General features: G+C 42.3%; 1 protein-coding gene across 1 annotated transcript in view; it reads left to right on the forward strand.

Moving 5' to 3' along the window:
- Positions 1–801: 801 nt before the first annotated feature.
- Positions 802–13,005, forward strand: part of MBTPS2 (membrane bound transcription factor peptidase, site 2) — a gene marked incomplete at both ends in the record, with an annotated part of 41,106 nt that continues 28,902 nt past the window's right edge. Inside the window, 3 exons of the mRNA XM_084258558.1 lie at positions 802–876; positions 3,837–3,985; positions 7,588–7,807. Coding sequence (XP_084114684.1) covers positions 802–876; positions 3,837–3,985; positions 7,588–7,807 — 444 coding nt within the window. The remainder of the gene's footprint in view (positions 877–3,836; positions 3,986–7,587; positions 7,808–13,005) is intronic.

Consider the following 13,005-nt stretch of genomic DNA (forward strand, 5'->3'; position numbering starts at 1 on the left):
GGAGTTCTACCTCCCCCCTCCCCCCACCCCTTGAACAGTAGGACCAATCCCAACTTATATAATGGAAGAGGTAGGGCGAAGAATCTAATTTAATCAACTATGTGGACCAATCTCAAAATATTACCTTCAGCGATATAAACCCAAGACAAAAGAGTACATTCTGTACGATTCTATTTACATAAATTAGAAAGGGGGGCGGTGCAGCGGGGGAAGGGGTTTGTGAAGGGATGCAATGAAATTCCTGAGATGAAAATGTTTTCTTTTTTGATTAAGGAAGATGTATACACATTTGTCAAAACTCATTGAGATGAACAGTTGAGAGCTGTAAGATTACACTTCAATAAAAAGAATGAATAGACAATTAAATCTAGGTATTTATACTGTGTGTGGGGATCCGAGACGATTATACTTCAGATGACCCCAAATCCTCATTAGATTAAAAGGAACAGCAATCCCCACACCACAACCATAAAGAATCGAGAGCAGGCAGACAGCAGGGAGAGCCAACGCCTAAGAAATCATTAGTGGTCTAACAGCCGCAGCCCTGCCGATGCTGGCATTCCGGCGCCGTGTGTCCCATGAAAATAAGTCCCCGCGCTCTTTTCCGGTGCGCATGCTTCCGCCCGTGTGTGCCCACCGGAAACGTCCGGAGGGAAACGGCGCAACCGCGAAAAGGGAACCGGTGGCTGCTTGGTTCCTCCGCGGATGTTGGGGCTGTAGGCGCCGAGCAGTCGGCTGGTTGCGGCTCGCAGGGAGGAGGACGCCGGCGCTCGCCTTCCCTCCGCTGCCTCCGCCGCCGCCATGATTCCAGTGTCGCTGGTGGTGGTGGTGGTGGGCGGCTGGACTGCCGTCTACCTGACCGACTTGGTACTGAAGGTGAGGGCCTCGGGCCTGCGCCCCAAGCCCGCGGCGCCCAGGGCCGGAGCGCAAGGCCCGAGGCCTTTTCTCTTCCCCTGCCCCGCGCCTCCCGCGCAGGAAGCCGCACGGCCCTGCCCACGTGCGACTTTCCGCGTGGCTCCCCGGACCCATGCAGTGTGAATAAAGTACTGCGGCCCGTGGGCGGGGTGTGGCGGCCTGCGCAGCTCCCGCAGTCGCATTGCGGGGCGGTGCAGACCCCGCAACAGCCTTGAAGTTCCTACCCAGGAGGCGCGGGTAGTGAACTTGGGAGGGCCGGGACCCTGTCAGATCCATGGCAGTGCACCGGGGAGGAAAATAAAGCGTCTGCTTCTGAAAGGCATTGTTTCCCACTTCGGAAAGTCATTCTTTCCCCGCATTGTCTTTAGGGCCGAAACCCTCTGGTATTGCAGGGAACCCAAATCAAGTTGTGAGTTAGAGCAGTGGCCTCAGACTTAAAAGTGCATATGATCACCTGGGGCTCCGGTTAAAATGCGTATTCTGATTCAGCTGGTCTGGGGTGGAACCTAGGTTTCTGCATTTCTGACCAGCTCCCGAGAGCCGGCAATGTTGCTGCTAGTCCACAGACCATGCTACTTACCACAGTTAAGTAGAAAGAATTCAGACCTTTAGTTTGTGACAGTTCGAATTCTGATTTGCATCCTGCATCTCGTCTGCATACTAAACACACTCACACACCCTGAATGCACGGTCTATTCAGTTATTTGGGAAGAGGAGCCAAAAAATATGAGCGGTTGATCACATGCTTCAAGCAACCTTTTGGAATTTAATATTGCGGGAGGAACTAGAATAAAATCATAAATTCTCAAATGTTTAATAGAAGTTCCAATTATGAATAGAATAGTCTTCATGTTATGAAAACCACTTAAAACACTGTAGTGTCATGTGTATTAGATTTCACAGTAACATGAGATATTTATGGTTCTTTGCTGCATTTAAACGTGCAAAATGAAGAGGTTATAGCATAGCGTTCTTAAAGCAAGGGCTGGGCTCTGTCACTCCTAGCTGTTGTGACCTAGAGCACATTACTCCTCTGAAGTTTCTTCATCTTTAAAATAGAGATAGTAAGGATCTCCTGAGATTGTGAAGGAGGACTGGTTGCATTATTCATTCCCATAAAGTCTTGCTGCTGAACTGGAGGCTCAAGGACCAACAGCATTTGAATCATGTTAGAGCTTGTCAGAAATGTGGACACTCCCAGGCCTTGCCCCAGACTACAGATTCAGAATCTGCACTTTAACAGATGCCCAGTTCCTTTGCACCTTGGTTGGAGACACTCTGATGTAAAGTACTTGGCTTAGTGCTTAGCATGTCATAAGCCGTACAGGCCACTCTGTTAACAGTGGTTTTGTTGTTATTTTGTTCAAGCCACCTGATTTCATCATGTTACATGTGTGACAAAAGTCCGACATAAAATGAACTTTTCAAGCCTCTATAGTCTGGTCAGGTGTGTGAAGTGATTAGGGTGTCACTTTAATTTCAATATTCCTTGAGCAAAAGATCTGTTTCACTCAAGTATCTGCCCAAGGAATAGAGAGACCCTGCATTTAGGAGCCTCTACCTTCAGCCTCTGCTTCCAACTTGGCCTGTTGTTCCTTCTTGATTCTTCTAGAATTTTCTCGGTAGACGTCTGCAGGAGGGGTGTTTTCACTCTCCTTTTCCAAGTCTTAGAAAACAAGCTGGGTTAAAAAACTTCCTCTGAAGACTGAGAGCAGAGAACATTATACATCCAAAGGCAGATAACTATCTTTAGACTCAGGTCACTTCTTATGACCGTGATAGGACTAACATAAACTTAGAGATAGGTAGGTTTCTCAAATGGATGGGAATCTATATGATAAAATATTTACTCTAACTGAGGTAATAGGGATCAGTGTCAGATATACAGTCTTATATTATTCAAAATTCTACATTAGTCAAGGATTTCACTAAAGATAAAAGCCATGTTAAGATATGTATGATGGCTATCCTTTCAAACCTGAAAATTTTAAGAGAAACTACAGAGACCCAGATGGCTTTAGATAAGTTTTATATTTCACGTGATTAAAGTCAGCCTAATTTCCTAAAGTGTTGCTCAGAAGAGGATGGAAGGCACTGATTTCAACTAAGCTATCCCTTCTGTTGGATTGGTTGGGAGTCTTTTTAAATTATAACGAGACTTTCCTTTCCATGGTAACAAAGCTTCTAGACCTATGCTGTCCAGTATGGTAGCCACTAATTACATGTGGCCATTGAGCATTTGAAATGATGCTAGTGGAAATTGAGGTGCTATGAGTGTAAAGTAGGTACCAAACTTCAAAGACTTAGTACAATAATAAACAAGGAAGGAAAGAAAGGAATAGTATTTAAAGTATTTCAGTTTTTTAAATATTGATTGGTTACATGTCAAAATGATAATAACTTGGGTATTTTCAGTCAAGTTGTATATAAATTACTGTTTCTCTTGACTTAAATTGGCTACTGGAAATTTTTAAATTTCATATGTGACTTGCATTTATGACTCACATTATTTTGCTATTGGACAATGTTATTCTAAGCAGAGGTCAGTAAACTTCTGTAAGGGTCAAGTATTTTAGGAGCTGTGGGCCAAGCAGGATCTGTCACATATTCTTGCTTCTTGTTGACTTTTTATTTGTTTGGTCTCTGAAAAATGTAAAAACCATCCCCTAGTTTACAGAATGCGAAAACAGGCCAAAGGCCAGATTTGGCCCATGGACCATAGTGTGCCAAACCCTGACCTCAGTACACCTGCTAGTCTGTGACCTTTAAAATAATGAAGACTAAACATGAAGCTTTAAAATTACAAGCATTGGGACAGTCAGTATCCTGCTTTCCTATAGAAATACTTCTTTGTGATTTTCTTAAACATTTACAAAGTGTTTTTCAAAATGAGTTATGTGGAACTTGTCTTTCTCTCTTAGTCATCTGTGTATTTCAAACATTCCTATGAAGACTGGCTGGAAAGCAACGGATTGAGCATCTCCCCTTTTCACATAAGATGGCAAACTGCTGTTTTCAATCGTGCCTTTTACAGTTGGGGACGGCGGAAAGCGAGGATGCTTTACCAGTGGTATTCTTCATTTTCTCTTTGTGGTTGAAATGAGTCGTGATCATGAGAGGTGTTTCCATCATGTGCCAGTCTACAGAGTTTTAAAATGTTGACAGTATAAAGACTTTCTGGTTTTATGTAAACTTTTTATTGTAAACTTTTTATTTTTTATTTATTTTTGTACAAGAACCGGGGTACAGGGCAGAGGCACGGGAGGGTGAGAGGATTCACCAGAGACAGAGCCGGGAGCAGAACAGGCAGATGGACCAAAATACACTCCTGAGGGGAGCAGTGGGCGAGACAGGAGAGGTCTACCATGCCATGTGGGAATCTCCATGGCCGGCTGGGAATTGAACCGGCACTGCAGAGGCTGCGGACAGCTTCACAGTGCTGTGCTCAACCCGCTGCGCCACTGGGGAGGCCCTATGTAAACTTTAAAAAAAAATTATTTATTTAGTGGTGTGTGAGGTGAGAGGATTCACCAGAGACAGAGTGGGGAGCAGAAAAGGCAGATTGACCGAAGTATACTGCTGAGGGGAGCAGCAGGGGAGACAGGAGAGGTCGGCTGTGCCACGTGAGGTAGCTCCCTGGCTGGGATCAAAATCAGGCAGTAGTGGTGCAGGGCACTGAGACTTGTCCCCTAGGCCACCTGGGAGGCCCCGGTTTTATGTAAACTTGTGGAATCGCATCCTTGTGCTTTTTTATACATTAAAAATCAAAGCTTCTATGTCTTGATTGGGTGGTGGATACGTGAGTACACATATGTAAAAATTCAGTGAGTTGTACACTTTAAACTTGTGCATTTTGCTGTGTAAATTATAGACTAATAGAAAGGCAAAAAGCAAAATCATGGTGCATTTTCCATCAGAAAAAGAAAAATCAGGAATCCCCACACCCCCACCCTTCATCACACATAGAAACGAGGGTTCTAGGAGTCCTAGGTCACCTAAAGTTAGTAGGCTCTCCCCTATGCTGCTTCTTTTTTTTTTTTTTTTTTTGAGATTTATTTATTTATTTATACAAGCACTGGGTACAGTTAGAAGCACGGGAGGGTGAGAGAATTCACTAGAGCCAGAGCAGAGAACAGAACAGGCAGACTGATGAAGTACACTGCTGAGGGGAGCAGCGTGCGCGGCAGGAGAGGTCTGCGCACCATGTGGGACCCTCACCAGCGGCCGGGGATCGAACCGGCACTTCAGAGGCTGCGGGCAGCTTTGCAACCCAGCACTCAACCGTTGTGCCACCAGGGAGGCCCCTCTCCCCTATGCTTCTTTTGTGATAACTTCCAGCTGAAGGATGCTTGAAATATTTAATAACCAGTAAGGCACATGCACAAATTGATCAGGAAAATGGCCAGACAGATCAGACAGATAGCAGCAGGAGGGTCCTAGCGCTCCCTGCCATGCCAAGCATACTTCTCCCTTTATTTTTTTTTAAGATTTATTTATTTATGTATACAAGAACCGAAGTACAGGCCAGACCTGTAGCGGGGTGAGAGGATTCACCAGAGACAGAGTGGGGAAGAGAACAGGCAGACTGACTGAAATACACTGCTGAAGGGAGCAGCTGGCAAGTAAGGAGAGGTCTGCTGCACCGTGGGGGTGGCTCCCTGGCTGGGGATCAAACTCGTGCTGCAGTGGCTGCGGATAGCTTCATAGGTTGTGTCTTAACCCCTTGTGCCACCAGGGAGGCCCCCATACTTCTGTCTTTAGAAGAAAAGAACTCAAGGTTTTTTGTAGTTAGGTTTTTATAGTCATCTTTGGGATGCCCTAGAGACTGGCAGTTTCCATAGTTGAGAGAATTTCTAGTATGGGAGTTGGTAGCATTTGTCTAAATTCCTATTTGTCAAAGATTTGGCTCCAAAATGAAATAGAACTAATGTAAAGAATCAGATACTCAAAAAGTAGAAACTGCTATAGCAAATCAAAGCAAACAAAATAGAAATGATAAAAAGCATAAGTCCATGAAATAGAAAGTATAGTGTTAAGAAAATCAGTAAATTCAAAGATTAGTAAAACTGATACACCCCTTCCATGACTGACCAAGGAAAAAGAAAACACAAGTTACTAAAAATCAGAATTGAGGGCTTCCCCAGTGGCGCAGCGGTTAAGCGCTGGGTTGCAAAGCTGCCCGCAGCCTCTGCAGTGCCGGTTCGATTCCCGGCTGCTCCCCGGACACTGGAAGAGGGTCCCACATGGCGCGCAGACCTCTCCTGCCGCCTGCTGCTCCCCTCAGCAGTGTACTTTGGTCCTTCTGCCTGCTCTGCTCCCTGCTCTGGCTCTGGTGAATTCTCTCACCCTCCCGCGCTTCTGACTGTACCCAGTGCTTGTATAAATAATAAATAAATAAATCTTTAAAAAAAAAAAAAGACTAAAAAAAAAAAAAAGACTTCATCAATTCTTATTAAAAAAAAAAAAAAATCAGAATTGAGGGCCTCCCTGGTGGCACAAGTGGTTAAGACACAGCCTGTGAACAGCCACTGCAGCATGAGTTTGATCCCCGGCCAGGGTGCAAACCACATGGCGCAACAGACCTCTCCTGACTCGCCCACTGCTCCCCTCAGGAGTGTATTTTAGTCAGTCTGCCTGTTCTCTTCCCCACTCTGTCTCTGGTGAATCCTCTCACCCTCCACACCGCTAGTCTGTACCCCAGTTCTTGTATACATAAATAAATCTTTAAAAAAAAAAGTCAGAATTGAAAAAGGGAACATTGCCACAGATTAGTCTGTAAACGTTTTTAAAAATGAGACTTTTGTGGGGCATCGGGGTTACGACTCAGGGCTATCAAACTGTCTCCAGCCACTGCGATGTGAGTTGGATCCCCTGCCTGGGAGCTACCTACATGGCACACTAGACCTCTCCTGACTCCCCTGCTGCTCCCTTCAGCAGTGTATTTCAGTACATCTGCCTGTTCTGCTCCCCAATCTGTCTCTGGTAAATCCTCTCAGCCCCCGCACCTCTGGCCTGCACCCCAGTTCTTATATGCATAAATAAATAAAAATAAATCTTTTAAAGTATAAATCTTTAAAAAAAATGAGACTTTTGTGAATAATTCTATGCCTATTAATTTGACCATTAATGTTCAAAATGAAATGGAAAAGTTCCTTGAAAGTCACAATTTATCAAAAACAACTTAATAACCTACTCCCAACTAGGGAAGAATGACTTCTAATTATGAGAGTTAGAGCAGTGGGAGAAAGAAACTGTCTTTAAATTTTACCATGTTAATATTTAAACTTGAAATACAGCTAAAATAAAATGCAAACGATAGAATTGGTAGGTGAATTGGATGCTGTAATGTCAAAAGAGCTTTCATAACTATATAAGAACAAGATCAGAACAATGCTGTGTAAATGAGCAAAATACATGAGTAAAAACAAACCTGTTATGAGAAATGATAGTCTGCCTCTTCAGTTATGAGATAATTGTGCATGATTAGCACTGCTTCTAGAGACTAGCGCCTGTGCTTCAGTCAAGTATCTGACATTGACGTAAGGAAAAGAGGTAGTTACTGGATTTTTTGCTGTTGTTTTGAAGCTATGAAATGTGGCTAGGTGATGAATTATGAGTCCATGAATTATGAGGAATTGTATGTTTATGTGATTTTTTTCCCCCTCTTGACAGGTTCAATTTTGGAATGGTGTTCGGCGTCATTGCCATGTTTAGCTCATTTTTTCTCCTGGGGAAAACACTGATGCAGACTTTAGCACAAATGATGGCTGACTCTCCCACTTCTTCCTCTTCTGCCTCTTCCTCTTCCTCTTCTTCCTCCTCCTCCTCCTCCTCCTCTTCTTCTTCCTCCTCTTCTTCTTCATTTCACAATGAACAGGTGCTACAAGTGGTGGTAAGTGCCTTCTTTTTGGTTTAAGTAACTTTGAAACAGTCCTATCCAAGATATTTCTTTGAGATAGCATGACTCCTATCCATAATATAAGTGTGAAAAACGAGAAGTCTCACAATGTTGCAAATTACCTGCTTGAACAAAAACATTAGTAAAAGTATACAGGGCATTGTGACGTGTTGTAATAATAGTAGTAATAGAACAAACGACAATATCAAGACTGTCAACAATTAAATGGGTACTCGATTTAATTCTTGCTGTTGTCTTGAGGTGTTAAATGGCTGTTACTGTCAGGAAATGAGCATGCTGACTTAAGTTATGTCTGTGATATATAAACAAATTGCATTCTAATCCTCTATAAAGTGTCCCCCTTTTTTCATGGCTTTCAGGTACTAACCAATAAAAATCTTTTGATTAAAGGTATAAAACCATTTTAATCGTCACTGTGATTTCTTTATAGGAAGAATAACGTGCTAAGTTGTGCTCCTCTGACTGTAAGCTGTTTATAAAAATTCTCACTTTAAAGCACATGTGATTCATGTCTTCAGAGTTTGGAAGGGGCTTTGCCATAGGCTCATTCAGTTCACGTTTTTTATATGATTGTTTCTATGAGTCTTGTATGTTATTTTTTAAATCAATTTCTTATTCATGGATCAGACTATTTAAAAGTTAATGGCAGATTTTTTTAAAGATTTATTTATTTATTTATTTATTTATGCATACAAGAACTGGGGTACAGACCAGAGGTAAGGGCGGTAAGAGGATTCACCAGAGACAGAGTGGGGAACAGAACAGGCAGATAGACTGAAATACACTCCTGAGGGGAGCAGCGGGCGAGCCATGAGAGGTCTGCTGCGCTATGTGGGTAGCTCCCTGGCCAGGGATCGAACTTGTGCTGCAGTGGCTGCAGCTAGCTTCGTAGGTTGTGTCTTAATCCCTTGCGCCACCAGGGAGGCCCCAGGTTTTTTTTAACACTATGTCCTTTACCAGGGTGGGCACTCTGGAAAGATTTAGAGGTCATTTGTAGAGAAAAATGATAAAGAATCTCACTTCTGGTAATAGCTTTCTTAGAGGGGCCTCCCTGTATCGTAGGGGTCAAGTCTCAGCACTATCACCGCTGCGGCCTGAGTTTGATCCCAGCCAAGAGCTAACACACATAAGGTGCAGCAGACCTCTCCTGTTGAGCCTGCTCCTCCCTTTAGCAGTGTATTTCAGTAGATCCGCCCGTTCTGCTCCCCACTCTGTCTCTGGTGAATCCTCTCACCCCCCACACCTCCGGCATACACCCCAGTTCGTCTATGTATAAGTAAATCTTGTAAAAAAAAAAATAGCTCTTTCTTAGAGGTTAAAAAGAATTATCAATTGAAACTCAGAAGAGATTATTTATTTCTTCAGCAAACATTTACTGACTATATTCTGCCTATTGGCACTGTGCTGATCTCTGCTTATAGGGAGAACAAACCCAACCCTAGCCTTCATGGAGCCTTTATTTTTTTTTTTTAAAGATTTATTTGTTTTTATACAAGAACGGGGTACAGGCCAGATGTGCGGGAGGGTGAGAGGATTCACCAGAGACAGAGTGGGGAGCAGAAAAGGCAGACTGACGAAATACACTGCCGAGGGGAGCAGCGGGCATGACAGGAGAGGTCTGCTGCGCCATGTGGGACCCTCGCCGGCTGGCCAGGATCGAACCAGTGATGCAGAGGCTGCGGACAGCTTCACAACGTGGTGCTCAACCTCCTGCACCACTAGGGGAGGCCCCATGGAGCCTTTAGTTATACCTTTAATTAAAAGGTTATTATTGGTTGGTATCTGAAAGCCATGAAGAAGGGGAAACACTTTACAGAGAATTAGAATGCAATTTTGTTTATTATAGAGATCTTAAGTCAGCTTATTCCTCGACAGTAACAGGCATTTAACAACCTGTGTTATAGTTGGAGGAGTACAAGGGGCTATGGGAACAGAAAAGCAGGCTGACATGAGCATGCCTGACACCGCGAAGGGAGTGGAGAGCTTCAAGGGAAGGGTGAGGAATGTCTACACAGCCGGGGGAAGGAAGATGGCAGTTGGCATCCCTCTACCAGAAGGATCCATATCCCATAGAGAGGCAGAGGCGATAATAATAATAATAAAGCCTACATATATGCAGTTCCTCCCATGGGAGATTTTATTTTATTCTTGCCTGGAGATTGGTATTGTCATCCCTGATTCAGAGATAAGAAAAGGCAGAAAAGTGTTACGTTACTTGCCTGTGGTCATAGATAGTACACAGTGAGTCCATTACTCTCCTACCACTGACCTCAGAGCCTATGTATTTTGTCCTACTCCCTTAAGAGAAGCAATTATTGTTCAGGTAACTGTAAAGTAACTTTGGCCCATGTCTAGGTGCAATATGGTGGAGGGTATATTTTGCAGGAGGTAAGATGCGAGATATAGGTAGAGTCTGGGTTATGAAGTGCCATTCTAAAAAGTTTTGATTTTACCTGTAGATAACAAGTCCATGTAAAATGTACCAAAGTAGGGTTACATTGAAGATGGAGACCATTTAAGAAGACATGTGCGATATTTCATGTTAGAAGTGATAAAAGATCTAAACGAAATTAGTAATAAAAAGAATGAAGGGCCTCCCTGGTGGCGCAAGGGGTTAAGCCCTGCACTATGAAGCAATTCGAAGCCTCTACAGCACGAGTTCGATCCCCAACCCACCAGGGAGCAACCCACATGGTGAAGCAGATCTCTCCTGTCTCATCCACTGTTCCCCTCAGCAGTGTATTTCAGTTAGTCTGCCTGTTCTGTTCCCCACTCTGTCTCTGATGAATCCTTTCACTCCCCGCATCTCTGGACTATGCCCCAGCTCTTGTATGCATAAATAAATACATCTTTAAAAAAAAAAAAAGAATGAAGGGGATGGATTCAAGGGATCTTTTGGAGTGAAGTTCTCAAAATTCCTTGATTAACTGAATATGAGGCCAAAGGGAGAAGGCAGAGCTTAAGGTGACTGTCAATGTGATTGCTTAGCGTTTTCGCCAAGAAAGAGCATAGTAAAGAAAGAAGCAAATTTGGAGGAAATGTGGTCATTGGCCTTTCTGTCTGATAGGATCAGAATGGCAAAACATTGTTTAGAGGAAAAATTAGTTCTTCTGCTGTTTCTCTGTTTATTCATAGAGCTCAGAAAAATATTGCCTGATAGGAGAGCCATGCTTTGGAACCATTAAGCAATCAGCTGCCCTCTCTAGTCCACCCTGCATGTTTATGTATATGTTTAAGAATGTTATGACTCCTGACTTTGATATGAGCTTTTATAGCTTAGAGCATATACTTTGTGTTTACTCTATAATTCCCTACTGTCTCTTTCAGTATTGATTCCCAAAAACCTGGCACTCTTATTGTTGAGAGATCATTATTCTGGTACATCTAATACCCTTTGTGTTTAAGGCCAAGACAGATGGGCAGTCGGTACTGTTGCCAGCCAACAAGACCTACCATCTGTTGGAATAGTCACATGCTCAAATCCTTACCTTATTTCATTATTGTATCCATAAAATCATAAAGAAAAGGAACCACTGTTCTATTGGATCGAGCCCATTAATTTATTTGAAATAAAGGTATGATAACCAGGATATTTAGTGATACAGAAAGAATGTATAAGAATTCACCTTAAATATATAAATTTAGGGAGGAGTAAGAAAAAGGGAAACCGTTGATCTGAACAGATTGCTGACAACATGGGAATGGAGCAAGTATGTAGAAAGAAATGTGCTGATGTTCTTGAAAAAAATCTGCTTAGTAGCCTGAGTAAGGAGACCACATATATTTGGCATTATAAAAATGTCATATCCTTTGACCACCCACATCTTGCACTTTAGCTTAAGGAAGCACTTCCAAACACAGAAAAAAATCTTATTCATCACCCCCCACATTATTATTATGAAAAATTAGAAACAAACATAATAATTGAAATGGTTAAATTATGGAATTGTCATTCAACAAAGTATACACACATTAAAAATTATAATAAAAATTAATTTCATACCTAGGGAAAGAGCTCTTGGAATTAATGGAATTTAGAAAGTGATTTAACCAGCATGGTTTGGATCTCCTCGAAGGTAAATAAAGGAGGCTTACATGTGAAAATTCCTCTATTACACACAAAGGTTATTCCAATTGAACTAAAATTAAAAAATCATAAAAGACCTTAAAAGAGACATGAAATCATAAAAGACCTTAAAAGAGAAAAATGAATGCAGATTACAGAAACAACATGAGTATAAAACTAAAAGCAGAAACCATGAATATTGATAGCTGTGACTACATAAAACTTCGTATATATCGAAAAGTTAAAAGCAAAATAAAAGTAAAAGGCAAAAAACCGGGGATCACATCTATGATATGTATTACTAACAATTGCTAGTTCAGGTGATTTTACAGATCAATAGGCAAAAGATGAATACAAGGAGAAAAAATAGGTAAGTTATGAGTAGACTATTCATGAGGCCTATCAGTGGTCAAAAGAAGGGAGAAAGTTCAGCTTTAATAATGATCAAAGAAATATAAATCAAACCATGGGATGCCTTTTGTATGTCTCTCAAATTGTGTACTTGTGTTTTGGGTTTTTTTTAAAGATTTATTTATTTATGCATAGAAGAACTGGGGTGTAGGCCAGAGGTTCTGGGGCAGGAAGCGGTGAGAGGGTTCACCAGAGACAGAGTGGGGAGCAGAACAGGCAGACTAACTGAAATACACTGCAGGGAGGAGCAGCAGGCAAGACAGGAGAGGTCTGTGCCACATGTGGGTCACCTCCCTGGCTGGGGATCATCTCATGCAGCAGTGGCTGGCGATAGCTAGATAGTGCTAAGACTTAAACCCCTGTGCCACCAGGGAGGCCCCTCAAAATGTGTATTTGAATAAAATGAGCTTTGCCTTAGATTATGGAAGGGTCTGCTTTTGGAGAATAGTTTGATATGTATCAAAGTCCTTTAAATTTTGTGTAATAATTGCATTTGATACCCTCTCTGTGAGACATAATGTTAAACATTGGACAAGGATTATCTCCTGTAATTCTCAAAATTACCCTTTTATGTAAATGTGGTCATTTCCATTTTAATGATGAGGAAATTGAAGTGTTGGAGAAAAATAATCTCCTAGAGGTCACTTAGCTAGTTAGTAAAAGAACCAGGACCTCAAACTCAACTGATACGTCT

Source organism: Talpa europaea (genome assembly GCF_964194135.1).
Source record: "Talpa europaea genome assembly, chromosome: X".
Lineage (NCBI taxonomy): Eukaryota > Metazoa > Chordata > Mammalia > Eulipotyphla > Talpidae > Talpa > Talpa europaea.